Consider the following 19,083-nt stretch of genomic DNA (forward strand, 5'->3'; position numbering starts at 1 on the left):
ATGATTTCACTCCTTTGAACTCTTTCTGTGAGGCTGGTGGATTTGAAAAGGGCTTCTGGAAGCTAAAATCTAAAGTAATTTTTGATTTAAGCTCTTGTAAACAAAAAAGAAAAAGTTAGACAATGTATATTGGTTAAATAGTACTTTCCCCTAATTTTTCCTTTTTTTTCCCCCTAATAATGTGTTCTCTTTGTTCTGAATGCTAAATACTTTCACTTAACATTTTATAGTTGGAACTTTTAACTTCTTTTTTCTCTTGGGCCAGTACTGGGGCTTGAACCTTTGCTTTTTTGCTCAAGGCTAGCACTGTTTTATCACAGTTTGTTAGCATATTTCTAGGTAATTGGAGATAAGTGTCTTATGGACTATTCTACCTGATGTTCTCTTTGAACCTAGATCCTCAGATACCAGGTTTCCTGTGTAGCTAGGGTTACAGGTGTAAGCCACCAGTACCCTGCTTAAGATTTTCTGTTGTTAACAGTATTTTATCTTTTACCTTTATGGCTAATCCTTTGTTAGGTTGGCCTCAGTTTTCCAACTCATATACCAAGGAACTCCATCTTCCCAAACTCAGTTTGGGACAGGAGTTTAGTATCTCAGATAATGGAAATCCCTGGGAACAGCCTGTGGAATTCTTGCTGGGCCACAGTTAATGCTTACAGTAGCCTCTTAGGTTCAGCTATGACTTGTATTCTGTCTTGATAATCAAAGGGAAGATCTGGAGGGTAATGGTGCTTCTGTTCTGGGATGTTATGAACAAGTAATTTAATTTGGAAATCTCCTGTTTTCAGCTGCCCATTGGTCGTCAGTGTGTAAATCATTACCGAAGGCTGAAGCGCCACTGTGTCTTCTCTCATGAGGAACTCATTTTCAAAATGGCAGCAGATCCAGAATGCCTGGATGTAGGGCTGGCCGCTATGGTCTGCAAAGAGTTGACTCTCATGACTGAAGAAGAAACGCGATTAAGGGAGTCCGTTGTTCAGATGGTGAGTTCGCCCAGCCCAGTTGCTGCTTTTGTTTCTGTTTTATGGAGTATAGAAAAAAAAACGAACATACAGAATTTTTACCTTTGATATCTTCTAGAGTTGAACATAATAATCAGTAATTTCAATAATATTTTGTATTTTAGTAGTTGCTATTTTTGTTTTTCTTCAGATTCCAAAAGTTCTAGGAAACGATGTCACCTAGATTTTTTTTTCTCTTCTTCAGCATATATTAATTGTACAGGGGGGTTCCATTGTGATGTTTCCTTACCTGCTTTTAACGTACACACAGATTCATTCCCTCTGGTACCTTTTCTTTTCTTTTTTTTTGGGGGGGGTCCGGTCGTTGGGCCTGAACTCTGGGCCTGGGCGCTGTCCCTCAGCTCTTCAGCTCAAGGCTAGCACCCTACCACTTGAGCCACAGCACCACTTCGGCTTTTTTCTTTTTGCTTCTGTGGTGCTGAGGAATCGAACCCAGGGCCTCAGGCATGCAAGGCAAGCGCTCTACCACTGAGCCACCTTCCCAGCCCCAAGATATTTTATTTGTTTTTTTTTTTGTTGTTGTTTTTTGTTTTTGTTTTTTTTTTGGTCCGGTCGTGGGGCCTGAACTCTGGGCCTGGGCTCTGTCCCTCAGCTCTTCAGCTCAAGGCTGGCGCTCTACCATTTGAGCCACAGTGCCACTTCCGGCTTTTTTCTTTTTGCTTATGTGGTGTTGAGGAATCGAACCCAGGGCCTCAGGCATGCAAGGCAAGTGCTTTACCACTGAGCCACCTTCCCAGCCCCCCCTCTGGTACCTTTTCATTTCCCGGCTTTCTCTATCTTCTAAACAGTATTCAGTATGCTTTCATGCTGAGTATGAATGAAGTACTAAGATCATTTTACCTTCACCTTGACCCTCCCCTCCCCTCCCACTGGTTCCCACACTCAGGATAGTTTCCCCTTTTTTGCACTCATAATTCATGTTGAGGATCATGGTTCAAAGAATCATGGAAATGTAGGTGTGGCTCAAGTGATAGAGTAAAAAAGCCAAAAAGACCATGCTGGCTTTGAACATCTCAGCCTCCTGAGTAGCTAGTATTATAGGCATGAGCCACCATCGCCCTCCTGCTAGAAAATATTTTCTTGTTATGCCATTGACTTATTCCCTACTGTAGGAGAGGAGTTTTGGGTTTTTTTTTTTTTTTTGGTCAGTCATGGGACTCGAACTCTGGGCTTGGGCACGGTCCCTGTGTTCTTCAGCTCAAAGTGAGCCACAGCACCACTTTTTTTTATGCTTTGAAGAAAAGGCAACGTTGATGTGTGCTGTCTCTTGTGTTTCAGGGTGTCCTGATGTCAGAAGAGGAAGTGTTTGAGCTTGTTCCTGACGATGAGCGACAGTGCTCAGCATGCAGAACCACGTGCTTCCTCTCGGCTCTCACCTGCTCCTGTAATCCCGAGCGGCTGGTGTGTCTCTACCACCCAGCTGATCTGTGCCCCTGCCCCATGCAGAAGAAATGTCTTAGGTATCCAAAAGTAAAGTCAGATCTTGAGTTATTCCCTTCCTGTCCCTGATCTAGTAACTTCCTGTCTTCTGCTTGCTTGTGGACTTAGGTCCTAAACACAAAGGCTACGATTACTCGCTTCATCAGTTAATTCCAGATGTTTCTTTTTTTGGGGGGGAGGGGGGTCCGGTTGTGGGGCCTGAACTCTGGGCCTGGGCGCTGTCCCTCAGCTCTTCAGCTCAAGGCTAATGCTCTACCACTTGAGCCACACTGCCAATTCCGGCTTTTTTCTTTATGTGGTGCTGAGGAATCGAACCCAGAGCCTCAGGCATGCAAGGCAAGCGCTCTACCACTGAGCCACCTTTCCAGCCCCAATTCCAGATGTTTCCTCTCTCTTTCTCTCTCTCTCTCTCTCTCTCTCTCTCTCTCTCTCTCTCTCTCTCAACCGTGACCACCCATCCCCATACTGGGGGTTGGGCTTAGGGCCTCCTTATTGCTAGGCAAGCACTTTACCACTTGAGCAGCACCCACAATCCTGTAGGCATCTTTCATTTTCTCATTTATTTTCAGATTGTTCTTGGGTTTTAAAGTTTTTGTTTCAGTGAGGTTTTTGGGGGACAGGGGAGTAGATACTGCTATCCATTTGAAAACCTCCCTTTTCTATGGTATAAACATCAGGAAACAGTCCAATGACTACACCCTGCACCCCTAATCCTGTACCATCTTTCATTTTTCTCACCATTTATTTGCAAGTTGTAAAGTGTTTAATTTCTGTTTTTTGTAGATACCGCTACCCCCTGGAAGAGCTCCCTTCCCTCCTGTGCGGCGTGGGGGCCAGGGCGCAGTCCTACGACACTTGGGTCAGTCGCGTCACAGAGGCACTGTCTGATAACCTCAGCCACAAGAAAGGTTACGTTTTTCCTCTTCCGTGGGCCTGCGCTGTAGTGTTCTCACCTTGTCCCCTGCTTCTAGGACAGTGGAGACTGAAGAGCTCCTTGGATATTGTCTATTTGAGAAACTTTGTCTTTGAAGACAGAGCGTCTCACGTAACCTGGAGTTCACTCTGTAGCCCAGGCTGGCTTCTACCTTGTAACCCTCCTGCCTTGGGCTGCTTATTGTGAGGATTGCAGCTGTGTGCTGCCGTGCTTGGCAGCAGTCCTCTTTGAATGAACAGGCTGACCTCAGATGGGACAGGCAGCTTGTAGCTGGTTGTATTTGCTACTAGCTGACTGACACTCAAGGCTTTATTGAAAGAGAAATGATCTCTGGGCCTTGGAATGGGTTCAGGTACCTGTTAGAAGCTTTCACTGCATTGGTGAGATTTTTCACAGCTGTGAGATTTCCGCTAGTTGGTTGATGACCCACCTGGGGAAGTGGATGAGGTTTTAGAGTGGCTCTTTGTGTCTCTGGTCATAGCATGTGGCTTTTTTCATATTATTTTACAGACTTGATTGAATTAAGAGTAATGCTTGAAGATGCTGAGGACAGGAAATACCCAGAGAACGATCTCTTTCGGAAACTCAGGGATGCTGTTAAAGAAGCCGAGACCTGTGCTTCTGTGGCTCAGCTGCTGCTTAGCAAGAAGCAGAAACATAGGTAAGAATAAAAGTGAAAGTTTAGCTGGTTTAATCTCTTGTAGCGCTGGTTCTTCCTTCTCCAGTAATGAATGCCTCCGTCTTCTTTCCTCTCTGCCTTCGTACTCCCTTCCTCTATTCATCTTCAGAAATTGTGGAAGCTCTTTAAATCATAATACTGGGAGTCACACTGACTGTGTGTGTGTGTGTGAGAGAGAGAGACAAACGTGCTTCTGTGCAGGAAAAACTACGTCTACCAAGTTTGTTTACCCAGTTTAGTCGTACCTGGCATCCCTTTCTCTCTCTTTTTTTTTTTTTTTTTGGGTCCGGTTGTGGGGCCTGAACTCTGGGCCTGGGCGCTGTCCCTCAGCTCTTCAGCTCAAGGCTAGCGCTCTCTCCTGGCTTTTTTCTTTTTGCTTATGTGGTGCTGAGGAATTGAACCCAGGGCCTCAGGCACTGAGCCACCTTCCCAGCCCCCTTTCTCTCTTGAGTGATGCCTTCAAGTCAGGTTTTTGAAACCCAGTTCCCAAGTTTTCTGGCTTATGCAAATACAAGTTTACTTTTTCAGGTCCTGAAAGCAAGCTGTAGTGGCAATGTCCTGTCTCAGTTGAATAGAGGGAAGAAGCCCCTCGGGAAATCTATTGCTTGTGTCTGAGAAAAGAGCTTAGTGAGTTTTCACCTTTGTTCAGACCATCTTTTTTAGTTGATAATAACTAACCAGGCTGTTCCTGAATTAAGCTTTCTTAACAGCCTATATCCAGAATTTTTAAATGGGGGTCCTGGAGAAAGTGTTTCGTTTTTTGTTTTTTTTGATTTTTTTTTTTTTAGTTCAGGTGACAGTTGCTTTATGATCTGCTAAGGGTTGGGGGTTACAGCTCTTAGTTCACAATTTCTTTCCTCACAGAGCAATATGTGTGCACGCATGTGCGCGCACGCACATGCACCTCACACACTCTCGCCTTTCTTAAGAGTGCTCTGCTTCCTACTGAGCTCCCTCCGTTTGTTCCTTGTTTTAAGTCTTCTTGTTTCCTGCTTTATCTTCTCACCCTATCACCTTCTGGTGAACTAATTCTGATTTTATGTCACCTCCCCCCCACCCTCCCATGAATGTAGAACGTACACTAAGCTGGAGTGTCAGGTAGTTTGAGCTGCTTTTCACTACTGTATTTCTTATTCTTACATGGTGGGTGCATGATCAATAAGTGCAGTGATTGGGTGAGATGATAGCACAGGCAGAAGGCAGGTGGCAGCAGGGAGTAATCTGGGTGCATGTAGAAGAGGCAGGGGTTAAGAGCCTACAAGTGTATACTTTTTTTTTTGTCAGTTGTGAGGCTTGAACTCAGGGTCTGGGTGCTGATCCTGAGCTCTTTTGCTTAAGGCCTAGTGCTCTACCGCTTTGAGCCACAGTTCCACTTCTGGTTTTCTGCTGGTTAGAGACTGTCCTGTCTGGCTTGGCTTTGCATTATAATCCACAGATCTCAGGCTTCTGAGTAGCTAGGATTATAGGCATGAGCCACCAGTGCCTGGCCTGTGTCCCTTTCATTGAATGCAGTTTATGCATATTATTGCTTCTTAGGCATTCCAGCACATTCCTCTGTCTGCTGCTGCACCTTCCTCTTGTCCCTGTTCCCTGTCCTCTTCCGACTTCCTGTCTTCTGAGACATCTCACTGTGTAGTAGGAAGTGGCCAGTCCTCTTTTGTTCAGCTCCTAAATGTCTGGAATCACAGGGTTTGCCACCATGCCTGGTATGAATGGCTTTTTCTGTAGTGGTGTGTATTCTGGGTTTGAAAATACTTTATTGTACACCCACATGCATGTGTGTGTTTGTATGTACTGAGGTTTGAATTCAGAGGTTTTTACTTTTTCAGTTTGCACTTTTATCCCTTGACTCACAAATTTAGCCGGTTGAGATAGAGTCTTGTGGACTTTTCGTCAGCGCTGGTTTCAAACTATAATCCTACATAGTAGTTAAGATTACAGGAATGAGCCTTTGCCACCTAAAGTGAATTTTTTTAATCTATTTTATTAGAAAACCTTTCTTAGAGACATTATCCAGTGGAGTTTTAGCTTGTCATGGGGTTGCCGACTCTGGGAGAATTTACTAAAAGCATAGGTACAGGTAACTTGTAGAAAAATTAGTATACATCTAGATGTTGAAACACTTCTAGGTGGTTCAGTAGCTGTGTCAGGTGATAGCTCCTGGTTGGTTCCTGATAGCGAGGTGCCCAAGACTCAGAGCTCATTTTCTCCTGCACTTACTGTTCCACATGGTGAACTTCCTTCATGTTTGCAGGGTTCCACACATGTAGCTTAGAGGGACTGGGACTTGGACACTTGAGTGTTGTGAGTTATTAACTGCTCAGCATGCAGCTTAATTCTGAAGTGATGACCATTGCAGTGGAATTCCTCTGACGCTAGGATTCCAGGATTGCAGAGGTTTGAATTGTGCAGAGACTGGGAGCCCCACGAGAGACCAGGATAACTTAAATTTTCCTTACAACATCTCAATATTATTTCTCATCAGACAGAGCCCAGATAGTGGGAGAACGCGGACCAAACTGACAGTAGAAGAACTGAAGGCCTTTGTCCAGCAGCTTTTCAGTCTTCCATGTGTCATCAGCCAAGCTCGACAAGTGAAGGTGAAGTCTACCTCCTTGCCTTGTGTCTGTGGTGGGGACTGCGTTCAGGGCTCACAGAACGCCATGTCTACCCTAGTTTTTGCTGTTTCTTTTTTTTTTGGGGGGGGGGGGGTTCGGTAGTGGGGCCTGAACTCTGGGCCTGGGCGCTGTCCCTCAGCTCTTCAGCTCAAGGCTAGCGCTCTACCACTTGAGCCACAGCACCACTTCCGGCTTTTTTCTTTTTGCTTATGTGGTGCTGAGGAATCGAACCCAGGGCCTCTTGCATGCAAGGCAAGCGCTCTACCACTGAGCCACCTTCCCAGCCCTGCTGTTTCTTTTCTCACATATGTGCTGTTGTTTAAGGTTTTTAGTAAGCAGTCTATGTCATGGATTTTTATTGTTTTGGGTTTTTCCTTTTTAAAGGAATAAAGCCTAAAACGAATTGAGAATTTGTTTTAGCTTAGCATTTTTATCAAAAGTATATATCAACTGTGCTAGTCTACATAATTATTAATGTTTTTCTTGTTTGTTTTAGGGATGGCCAGAATATCTAAAACAGTTTTTGACGAGGTTGTCAATTAACAAAATCTACTATCAGTTATATATAATTTTCTTGTCTTACTCCTTTGGTAGTTGATTACTCCCTCTCTTAATTGACTCTCCTTTAGGCATCCGTGGCACAGTACTCTCCTGCTCTTAATTCTCTTTGCTCTTTCTCCAGACTAATGTAGAATACGAAGGAGCCTCAGCCCTTTTAGCTGTGTGCTCTCTGATTTGTCCATTGTCGATAAATATCACCTGTATCTTTTTGATGCCAAGATCTCTCACTCTTCCTTCCTCCTTCTCTACAGATGTATATCCAGATGTATAATGTTTTTGCTTGCTTGCTTCATGTACTGGGGTTTGAACTTGGAGTCTTACATGGGCGAGGTAGAGTAAAAGCTATCTTCAAAAACCTTTTAATGACAGGCACTGGTGGCTTCTGACTGTAATACAAGCTACTCAGGAGGCTGATATCTGAAGATCACAGATTGAAGCCAGCCCAGGCAGATATTCTTATCTCCAATTAACCACTCAAAAACCAGAAATGGAGCTGTGACTCAAAGTGGTAGAATGTGCTAGCCTTGAGCAAAAGGCGCTTAGAGACTTTGTCTGCCCAGGCCCTGAGTACAAGCCCCATGACCACATTTCCCCTCCAAGAAAACTTTTAGGAGCTGGGAATGTGACTCAGTGATAGAGTGCTTGCCTAGCATGCAAAAGGCCCTGGGTTTGATTCCTCAGTACCACATACACAGCAAAAGCTGGGTCTGTGGCTCAAAATGTAGAGTGCTAACCTTGAGCAAAAAGAAGCTTGGAGACAGCGCCCAGGCCCCAAGTTCAAGCCCCAGGACTGGCATAAATAAATAAATAATAAAACTTTTAATGAGTCAAGAGAAAAAAATCCTAGGCTACTTGATTCCTCATTTCATTTCTCTGTGCCCAGCCTAAGCAAGTGCTGCTCTTGCCTCTAAAATGGATCCCTCCGCAAACCGGTTACCACTCCATTGCTTAAAATATGCTCGGAGTGTGCCACACAATTGCCCGTGGATAACAGCCTCTTAACTACTTCCTCTTCTATTCTGTCTCCCAGTTTATTTTTGTTAGGAAAGGCAGAATGATCATCTCAAATATAAGTAAAGTTATAGCACTTCCCTGTGCTTAAAATGCCATTAGAAAGAAATCTAGTCATTTTAATCTACAAGACATTATGCACTCTTTCCTTGGCTTATTTGTTTCTCATCTGTCCACGTAAGCTCATTCCTCTTTAAAAAGATTTTGTAGTTAGTTCCTACCTGATCTCAATTCTTGGTCCAGTGAACCCAGGTCAGAAAAAGACCTATCAATCCCTAGCTTCTTGGTCAGTGCTCCAAATATTTTAACAGAAAACGTGGGGCAGCTAAGTTGACCCTGTTCCTTACATCTGGCAAGAGAGGAACTCAGGCAAGACTTGAATATAGTAAAAGTGATAGTAAAAAGCATTTGGCATAGACATGCCGCAGGGAAGATAGCACCTTAGTCCATCTCAAACATATTGCTCTGTCTTGGTGGTACAGAAGTTGGCCTTGTGTTAAATACGGAGAATTAGAGTCCTTGAAGATGGCTTCTTGATTGGTGGGCTTCCTTTCTATTTCCTGTAAAGCTGTGGTGCCAAAGATTTAGTGTAGCATCCTTATCTCCTTATTTGTCATTAACAGGTGACTTCCTTTCTTGTTCCCCATTTCATTGTCCAGCATTTTTGGCTTGTCAGCCTGTCCTGCCATCTCTTCCAGTTGTATGGACTTGCGCTCCCTGAATGCCTGCTTTTCTACTAACTGCCATCACCCCAGCTCCTCAAGCTCCCACTACCAGTCTCTGTGTGGTTTGGGTTCATCATCTTCTGTGATTGTCATATCAGAGTACTGTGGCATTCCCTCTCTTGCCAGTCTCTGTTGTGCTGGCCCGTTGTCAGAGTGCTCATACTGACAGAGACATTTCACTTACGTGTTTACTGTCTGGCCATTGGAGTGTATGGTTTGTCTTAAGTTAGCAGTCATTATGTAGTTTTTTAATGAGTCCAGTATTATAAATGTGAAACTTACTTAAAAGTAAGAATGTCTGTTCTTTATCCCTTTAAATTTTCTTTTTATCTTTTTCAGAATCTGCTGGATGATGTGGAAGAGTTTCATGAACGTGCTCAGAAGGCCATGATGGATGAAACGCCAGATTCTTCCAAACTCCAGATGCTGATAGACATGGGTTCTAGTCTCTATGTGGAGCTTCCTGAATTACCCCGGCTGAAACAAGAGCTCCAGCAGGCTCGGTGGCTGGATGAAGTGAGGCTGACCCTATCCGATCCTCAGCAGGTCACTTTGGATGCCATGAAGAAACTGATTGACTCTGGTGTAGGACTGGCACCCCACCATGCTGTGGAGAAAGCAATGGCTGAACTACAGGAGCTCCTTACAGTCTCTGAACGATGGGAGGAAAAGGCTAAGCTTTGCCTGCAGGCAAGGTGAAGACATTTTGGTGACTGTTGCCTCTTTGAGAACCTTAGCAAGTAGAAAATGGGAAGGAGGAAATAAAGGGCCTCTTTCATGAGGTGGTTAACTTGACCACCAGCACCAAGATAGCAAATGAGGCTGCATGTAGACAGTTTCAGATAGGTTCCAACTACATACAGGATACTTTGGCCTCAGCAGGAGTTTGTTGAGCTTGGACCTTCAGTTGAGAAGTTTCAGAGAAATAAGAATTTATGAAGCTGGGCGCTGGTGGCTCACGCCTGTAATCCTAGCTACTCAGGAGGCTGAGATCTGAGAATCACCGTTCAAAGCCAGCCCGGGCAGGAAAGTCTAAGAGACTATTATCTCCAATAAACCACTTGAAAACCTGAAGTGGCACTGTGGCTCAAGCGGTAGAGTGCTCGCCTTGAGCTGAAGAGTGCAGGAACAGTGCCCAAGCCCAGAGTTCAAGCCCCATGACCCACCAAAAAAAAAAAGAATTTATGGAGAACCTTGAAAAAGAACAGTAGGATGGAAATAGAAGGGGGAAATGTGATAAACTGAGAAACATGTAAGGTGTGCCCAGGTGACAAGTTGAGTTTTTCTGGAATGGAGGCTGTAGTTAGGAAAGTAATAGGAGATAAGGTTTATATAGAGATATTGTTAGGAAAGTAATAGGAGATAAGGTTTGTGTAGAGATAAAGTTTGTATAGAGATATGGTTTATATCGATCTGTCGTTAGTACTATCCCACTGTACTTAATGAGGATAAGTAGTGATATATACCATATATATATATTACTAATCTGACTAGTAATTAGCTTTGGTGTTCTTTGAGAAAGCATTTTTGCAAAAACATTGTGAGAATTTTATCTGTCATCATGGGGCTTATGGACACTGTCCCTGAGCTCTTTTGCTCAAGGCTAGCACTATTCCACTTTGAACCACAGCACCACTTCCAGTTTTTGAGTGGTTAATTGGAGTCTCACAGAGACTTTTCTGCCTGGGCTGGTTTCAGACTGCGATTCTCAGATCTCCGCCTGCTGAGTAACTAGGATTTACAGGTGTGAGCCACTGGCGCCCAGCCAAGGGGGTATAATTTATTTATACGAAATGACCAATGAGTTAGTTTTTCTCTATCAGACGGAAGGTGGTGCTTGCTTTGCTGAGAACTAAGTGACAGAAGTGAAGGTTCTTTCCACATAATACACTGTTGTTAGATGTTGGTAGCACTTGCACTTTTCTTCATGTTGTCCTCCATTTTGTTGCTCATTTAGACCACGACACAGTGTAGCAAGTTTAGAAAGCATTGTGAATGAAGCCAAGAACATTCCAGCCTTTCTTCCGAACGTGTTGTCCCTGAAAGAGGCCCTACACAAGGCTCGAGAATGGACAGCAAAGGTGGAAGCTCTTCAGGTAAGCACACTGGCATTAGCCTGCCCAGCAGGTAGCGCCTGCCTCGCGCATGAACCTTGAAACCTCTCATTCCTTTGGATAGAAAATCATAATAAAGCATTGGTGCTTAGAATTCACCTCCTCTTCCATCTGATTCTGTAATTGAAAGACCACCTTTCATATATAACTAGCTATTATTACAAAAGGTGATGGGATTAGCTATTCATTGCTTACCGATAGGGGGGTTTTATTATCTGGTGTATTCTTTGAATCTTTTTTCCCCATGCATGTACTACTTTTAAAATAAGATGTGGAAAAATAAGATGAGCACTTACTGAGCATCTAGTACTTTGCTATTTTTTTTTAATGTTTGGGAACAGGAATGTGAGAGAAATTACATAAATGCATATTTTTCTTGAAGAGATAACACGTTTACAGTAGTGAAATCAGTGCTGAATTTTGCTTGAAGTACTAAAAGCCATTAGCATCAAGTGTGGTAGTATCCACCTATTATCTCAAAATGCTGAGCCAGAGGATACAGAGTTCAAGGGCTGCTGGGCCTACATTATGCAACCGTGTCTCCCTCCCCGCCCCCCCCAAAATAAATAAAAAAGCCGTAAGTAATATTGGTAGTGTTATACATATACTTTCATTTTAGAACTATACCCAAGAAAACTTGTCTCAAGAAAGAACATTTTCTAGTTGTATTGACTCCTCTTCCACTCTGTCAATTTTCAGTTCACTTTTCCTGGGACTCAGCTCCTGCTGCTTTTTCTTCCTCTTATTACCTCTGTTTTGATCGTGGCTACTCCTTTGTCTCTGATCCTACCCAGGCAGTGTAGTGTCTGATCATCCTAATCGGCTGTTTATGATTGAAAAGCTAACAGGCCGTCTGATGTCTGTCTCCTTGGTAATGTGGAAAGGCTGTGTTTCTCCCTGGCTCTCCAGCCCTTTTCTTCAGTGGGGTATTGACTTATGGGTGCTGAGTAAGTGGACAGGTTGTGATGGTAGTCAGGCTTTGTTTAGGATGCATGGTTTGGGAGAAGGGTCAGTCAAGACTTATCTGGAAGGAGTTTTGGAGGCAATTGACATGAATTTGACATAAGAGGGAAGAGTACTCGTGTTTATAAGACTTTCTGTATCTGAGCATTTTTCTGCATTCCTCTGACATGTTCCAGGCTCCATAAGAGAAGCGAGGTTGTAACACTCTGCTTCTGTCTTCCAGAGTGGCAGCAATTATGCTTACTTGGAGCAGCTTGAGAGCTTATCTGCCAAGGGACGCCCCATCCCTGTGCGGCTTGATGCCCTGCCCCAGGTGGAGTCGCAGGTCGCGGCAGCACGGGCTTGGAGAGAGCGGACTGGGCGCACCTTTCTGAAGAAGAATTCCAGCCATACACTGCTGCAGGTAACAAGGGTCCTTGGTGTCCAGCTACTCAGCACTCCATCAGCAGCTGATAAACTTAACCCTCTGGCTGGTTGTAGCACAGGTGAGGGGTGTTCCCAGTTTAATCTGGTCTTTAGCGCCAGTGATACCTCCCAGACCTATCAGATGTGGGTCTGAAATTTGGAGCCTTAGACTCATATCCTGATAATCTTGTGCTGTGTCCAGAAAAAGCAGTCAGCCTGATCTTATCTCTGGTTATTGGACTCTGTCACTGACAGATGTTATTTCTCAAAAGCACAGATTTAAATCCTTGTCCTTAGTCTGGTGAGCAGGTTGATTATGGTAGTCAGAGGACAGGCTCTGAAGTGGGACAGTTTCAGATTTGAGGACTGGCTCTTCTCTTGCTAGCCTCGTGTCCTTGCGCAAGTTGTTCCATGAATCTATTTCCTTTTGTTTGTAGAGTGTGGAAATAAATGTGTAAGGTTGCACAGGTTCAGTTAGATACGTACATAAAGTTCTTAAGGTCCCAGGACATGGTGTGCGGCTGTATGTGGTTCCTGTTATTTCACTTTAGAAAACTACAGTTTATATTTTGGTTTTATTTTTTAGGTGCTAAGTCCCCGAACTGACATTGGTATATACGGGAGTGGTAAAAACAGGAGGAAAAAAGTGAAAGAATTAATAGAAAAAGAAAAAGAGAAGGACCTAGACCTCGAGCCCTTGAGTGATTTGGAGGAAGGACTGGAGGAAACAAGAGATACAGCCATGGTGGTAAGAAACCGGGAAGATGTTAACAGGTGTAGGCTTTTACATTGGTGTACTCTGTCATAGGATATATATTTATTTATTTACTTATTTTGTGTCAGTCCTGAGACTTCAACTCAGGGCCTGTGCGCTGTCCCTGAGATTCTTTCTCTAAAGGCTAGCAGTCTACCACTTGAGCCACAGCACCACTCCTGGCTTTTTCTGAGTAGTTTATTAGAGATAAGAGTCTCACAGACTTTCCTGCCCAGGCTGGCTTCAAACTGCCATCCTCAGATCTCAGCCTCCAGAGTAGTTAAGATTTCAGGCATGAGCCTGGCTAGGACTTTTTTTAAATATAATTTTATTGTTACTATTAAGGTAGGGATTTATTTTTCTATACATTTGTAATTGCAGTGCAAAAAGTTTACTATTCTTTTCCACATATCAGTTCTTTATTGCTTTAATTGTTGTGTAATAGCTATCAAAGTTGGACATAATCTGCTTTTTGTTTTCTCTTTGTGGTGGGGATCAAACTTAGGCTTCCTGCTGGCTAGTCAAAGCACTCTACCACTGAGCTTCATTCCCAGCCTGCTCAGAACATTTGCGTTACTACTTTTCCCTCCTACTGAGATACTGGAGTTTAAACTTAAGACTTTGCTTGCTAGCAGGCAGTCTGCCAGTTGAGCCATACTCTCAGCCCTACTTTGTTAAAAATGTTCTGTTGTAAGTAAGCAGGGGAACTTGCTGTATAATGTTCTTTAAGTTAGTTAGAAATTGAATTAGTTTAGTAGCATTTTGTGGCTCTTAATACTGTTGTGCTTTCTGAAGCAGTTGAAGTAGAGTACTGGTGCCAGATACTCTCAAAATCTCTCCCTTTTATTAGCTTTTGGGAGGATATTGACTATTCAGTAAAAGTGTTTATAGCAGTAAGAATTATGATAATTTTTTGAACCACACTAGTTCTATTCAGGCATTTTGCTGGCTAATTGAAGATGGGACTCTCCTAGACTTTTTCTGCCTGGTCCAACTTTACCCAAGATCCTCCAAATCACAGCTTCCTGAGCAGCCAGGCTTATAGGTGTGAGCCACTAAGCTGTTCAGGAGACTGAGAGCTGAAGATCTTGATTCAAAGCCAGCCTGGTCAGGAATGTCCACCCAAAAAAGCCAGAAGTGGAGCTGTGGCTCTAGTGGTAGAACACAAGCCTTGAGCACAAAATCCTAGGAACAACGTGCAAGTCCTGAGTTTAAAGCCCTAGGACCAGCACAAAAACAAAAAAGAATGGGAAGAATTAAGATTACTAAAAGAATAAAAATGAAAATTAGACAGTAGTTGGGAACTGCATATAATATGTAGCTTGGTGTACTCTTCTTTCTCTCTACAAATAATCCAATTTGAGAGCCTGCCTAACAAATCAGTCTTGATAGAAAAGTGGAACTGGACATTATTTCAAAATCGTTTCAGAGCAACTCTGGTAATTTAAAAAGAAGATACATCAATATTTAGGATGTTTTTTCTCTTCTTGGTTGGAGTGAGTTTCATAAACCAGTGTTGAACTTGTCACCAGGCTTTGTTGTTCTAGCTCCAGATGAAATGGGGAGGCCGTCTGGACAAATGTATTGGTGTAGAACTTAATGTTTAAGATGGATCCAAGGATTATTGAATATTTAATTTGTGCCAGTACAAGCTAGGCACTTAATGTTTAAAACAGGATGAAGTTGACGATGTGGCTACATCACCAGAAAACTGTTCAGTTGAGTTGTACACATCAGCCCTCTGAAACCCAGGCTTGGTACCCAGGTGGCTTGGCTTCAGGGTGGCCTGTGCCCTCTTCCTACCCTAGAGGAGGGTGCTCAGAGGAAGTATTCTGCCTACGTAAATTGAATTGTCAAGTCTTTCAGTACCCTTCCATCTCAGATGACGATGCTGGTATGGAATCTGCCCGAGCACCCCAAATCTTCAGAAATGGTTTGCAACTATTTGGAGAAAGAGCCCTCAGCCTTGAACGTTCAGTGTTTAGGGGTTTATAGTGCACTGACATCTTCCTTTAAATGTTTCTCGTGTGCAGGTGGCAGTTTTCAAAGAACGAGAGCAAAAAGAGATTGAGGCCATGCACTCCCTCCGGGCAGCTAACCTAGCCAAGATGACGGTGGCGGGCCGCCCAGAGGAAGTCAGGTTTTGCATTTGCCGGAAGACAGCCAGTGGGTTTATGCTGCAGTGCGAGCTCTGCAAGGACTGGTTCCACAACAGCTGTGTTCCCCTTCCCAAGCCAAGTTCCCACAAGAAAGGGTCCAGTTGGCAGGCCAAAGAAGTCAAATTCCTGTGCCCTCTTTGCATGAGGTCTCGCAGGCCCAGGCTAGAGACTATTTTGTCACTCCTGGTGTCCCTTCAGAAGCTGCCTGTACGGTTGCCTGAGGGAGAAGCCCTGCAGTGTTTGACGGAACGTGCTATGAGCTGGCAAGATAGAGCACGGCAGGCCCTGGCCACAGATGAACTGTCCTCTGCTTTGGCCAAACTCTCTGTGCTAAGCCAGCGTATGGTGGAGCAGGCCGCTCGGGAAAAGACCGAGAAGATCATCAGCGCAGAACTCCAAAAAGCAGCCGCCAACCCGGACTTACAGGCAAGATTAGGGTTTACATTCTCTCTCTGTTTCCTGTGTGTGTGTCAGTATTCAGTGGAGTGGACTCCATCTGTTCTCTGACTGGGAGAACAATAGCTTGTCAGCTGTTTCATGAGCCCCACGCATCTTCCTGCTCCACAGACCTGTAAAATTTTCTGAGTACCCGCCAGAGTCATTTTAGTGAGATACTCCTTGCAAGGTCCCATTCACCTAGACCATGGCAGCTTTAATTGAGTCATCTAGTTTCTACTGACTGTTGAAGAAGTCCTTTAGCCGCTTCACCAGTTGGTTACAAATGGTTGATGCACATACTAAGTAGCCATGTTCACTCAGTAAGTCTCCGCTCATCCTGGAATTCTTTGTTTAGGGACACTTGTCTAGTTTTCAACAGTCAGCTTTTAACCGGGTGGTGAGCAGTGTATCGTCTTCTCCCCGGCAAACAGTGGACTACGACGACGAGGAGACAGATTCCGACGAGGACATTAGAGAGACGTATGGCTATGACATAAAGGTAATCAGGGACTGGCCGGGTGGGCATGGACCTTACTTGCTGAGTTCTTGCTTTGCTTCTTACCATAACATCTATTACGTGTTTCCTTTAATTTAGTTTCTGTGCTGGTCCTAGGGCTTGAACTCAGGACTGCTGCCCCTGGGCTTTTTTGCTCTACCACTTGAGCCACAACGCCACTTCTGGCTTTTTCTATTTATGTGGTGCTGAGGAATTGAACCCAGGGCCTCAGGCATGCAAGGCAAGTGCTCTACCACTGAGCAACCTTCGCAGCCCATTCTGGCTTTTTTAATTGGAAATAAGAGTCCTGGACTTTCCTGCCTGGGCTAGCTTCAAACCACAATCCTCAGATGAGGTCAGCCTCCTGAGTAGCTACAATTACAGGTGTGAGCAACTATTGCCGGGCTGTGTGGTTTTTTTGTTGTTTTTTTTTAAACCCTGGCGTAAGCAGCAACTCCATACTTGCAATCCCCCTCCCCTGAAGCCAGCCACACGTGTTGCTGGAAAGAGCACACCTGCCTGGTTGGTAGTTCTCTCAGAGGTCTGTTCAACCCCACAGGGCCTCCTTGTAGTTCTCACCTTCCCACCCCCCCCCCCCCCCCCCACACACACACACACATCCAGTCCTGGGTTGTGCTGCGCTGTGCTGCCTCCCGTGATATCATGGGTCTTGGTGCCTTTCAGTCTTTAGTACCCAATTGACTGGCTTCCAGTATGAAGTTCTCTGTTAAAATAACAGTGTGATTTCCATCTGATTGCACTCTGTTTCCAAGGCTATGCAGGTGAGCTTGTGGAAATAAATTCCCTGGAGAGTTATCTGAGACCTAATGAGAGCTGTCAGAATTGAGTGATTTCTGTATTGTCATTCAGACTTTTCATTGTATTAAATGAGAACAGTTAGTAAGATAGGATTGAACATCTTCAGAGATTAAATGGTTGTTTGTAAAGATAGCACATCTAAACTTTTCTTCCCCTCTAAAGTCCATTTTGTGTTTCTTTTAAAGTGTCCACAGTTCTTGTTGATGAATTGTTAATGTGTTGTAGAATCTGAATGATGGATTATTTAGTAATAATTATTGTAGGTTTATTGTCTCTATACACTTTTTAGCTTTATTCTTTTTGGGTTTGAAATTTAGGTCATTATTTTTTATCTCAAATACACTTTTTAAAATTAGATGTAATACTATATAATTACATGGTTATTTGTATTTATTTTAAGTTTTTTTTTTTGTCGGTCGTGGGGCTTGAACTCTGGGCCTGGGCGCTGTCCCTCAGCTCTTCAGCTCAAGGCGAGCGCTCTACCATTTGAGCTACAGCGCCACTTCTGGTTTTCTGGTGGATTATTGGAGATAGGAGTCTCACGGTCTCTCTTGCCCGGGCTGGCTTTGAACCACGATCCTCAGATCTCAGCCTCCTGAGTAGCTAGGATTACAGGCGTGAGCCACCAGCGCCCGGCTTATTTTAAGTTTTTTTTTTTGCTAGACCTGGGGCTTGAACTCAGGGTCTGGGCACTGTCCCTAAGCTTCTTTTGCTCAAGGCTAGCACTCTACCACTTAAGCCACAGCACCATTTCCAGCCTTTTCTGTGTATGTGGTACTGAGGAATCGAATCCAGGGCTTCATGCATGCTAGGCAAGCCACATTTCCATCCCTCTAGTGTTATTTGTAACGTATAGAAGCTTTAAAGCTGAAAGCCTTCATTTAATCCTCGTTACAGTGTAAGGTCCGCAATTCCAATTCTGAAGCCCTCTTTGTCCTTCAGGATACAGCCAGTGTGAAGTCCTCTAGTAGTCTGGAGCCCAATCTTTTTTGTGATGAAGAGATTCCCATCAAGTCTGAGGAAGTGGTGACACACATGTGGACTGCGCCTTCGTTCTGTGCAGAGCATGCGTATTCTTCTGCTTCCAAGAGCTGTTCACAAGGTATTACGCATTCAGATACAGAAAGCTATAAACGCTCCTTCCCCGAACCCAATTCTGAGATTGAAACTCGAGGATTTGTGCTCACTCAGCTTGCTTGCTTGGCTAGCACTATCACTTGAGCCATTCCTCCAGATGGGCCTTTCTGATTATTTTTGGAAATGGAGTCCCTTGAATTTTTCTGCCTAGGCTGCCTTCAAACTTAGTCTTCTGAATCTCAGCGCCTTCTACCTGGCTAAGATTACAGGTTTGAGTCACCAACTTTTGGCTATGAATCTCCATTGAATTGAACACAGTGCCTGACTATGAAATGCTAATAACATTTTTAAAGGCTGTGTTGGTTAGAAAAGACTCCCCCCCCCCCCCCTTTTTTTTTTTTCCTTTTTGCCTGTCCTGGGGCTTGAATTCAGTGCCTTAGCTTTTTTGCTGAAGGCTAGCACTCTGCCATTTGAGCCACATCTCCACTTCTGGCTTTTTGCTGGTTAGTTGGAGATGAGATGAGTCTGTTTACCTGCCGGGGCTGCTTTAAACTACAGTCCTCACATCTCAGCCTCCTGAGTAGCTAGGATTATGGGCGTGAGCCACCAATGGCCAGCTATGTTTTTTATTATTAGATGATAACCCGAGCACGTTGCGCTCAGAGATTCCGCATGAGACAATTTCCAGGCCCCTGGGCCTGCCTGCTGCTGCTGTCAGCTGTGCACCTGCCTCCTCACTGCCACTTGCGGGCTCAACAGCTGCTTGAGAACTTTCTTGCTCGAGTCTGAGTGGCTGAGATTACTAGAAAGTTCTTTCTCTTCTTGGTGAATAATTTCTCCACAGGACTTGCTTTTCTTTTCCCAA

General features: G+C 44.2%; 1 protein-coding gene across 1 annotated transcript in view; it reads left to right on the forward strand.

The window, feature by feature from the left end:
* The window catches only part of Kdm5a (lysine demethylase 5A), a 53,678-nt gene that overhangs the window by 23,996 nt on the left and 10,599 nt on the right, over positions 1–19,083 (forward strand). The window contains exons 14-25 of the mRNA XM_042672175.1: positions 792–986; positions 2,304–2,485; positions 3,249–3,373; positions 3,910–4,060; positions 6,564–6,678; positions 9,333–9,688; positions 10,951–11,089; positions 12,294–12,473; positions 13,062–13,223; positions 15,263–15,814; positions 16,182–16,325; positions 18,084–18,243. Coding sequence (XP_042528109.1) covers positions 792–986; positions 2,304–2,485; positions 3,249–3,373; positions 3,910–4,060; positions 6,564–6,678; positions 9,333–9,688; positions 10,951–11,089; positions 12,294–12,473; positions 13,062–13,223; positions 15,263–15,814; positions 16,182–16,325; positions 18,084–18,243 — 2,461 coding nt within the window. The remainder of the gene's footprint in view (positions 1–791; positions 987–2,303; positions 2,486–3,248; positions 3,374–3,909; positions 4,061–6,563; positions 6,679–9,332; positions 9,689–10,950; positions 11,090–12,293; positions 12,474–13,061; positions 13,224–15,262; positions 15,815–16,181; positions 16,326–18,083; positions 18,244–19,083) is intronic.

Source organism: Dipodomys spectabilis, unplaced genomic scaffold (genome assembly GCF_019054845.1).
Source record: "Dipodomys spectabilis isolate Male_0828 unplaced genomic scaffold, ASM1905484v1 ptg000672l, whole genome shotgun sequence".
In the NCBI taxonomy this organism is placed as follows: domain Eukaryota; kingdom Metazoa; phylum Chordata; class Mammalia; order Rodentia; family Heteromyidae; genus Dipodomys; species Dipodomys spectabilis.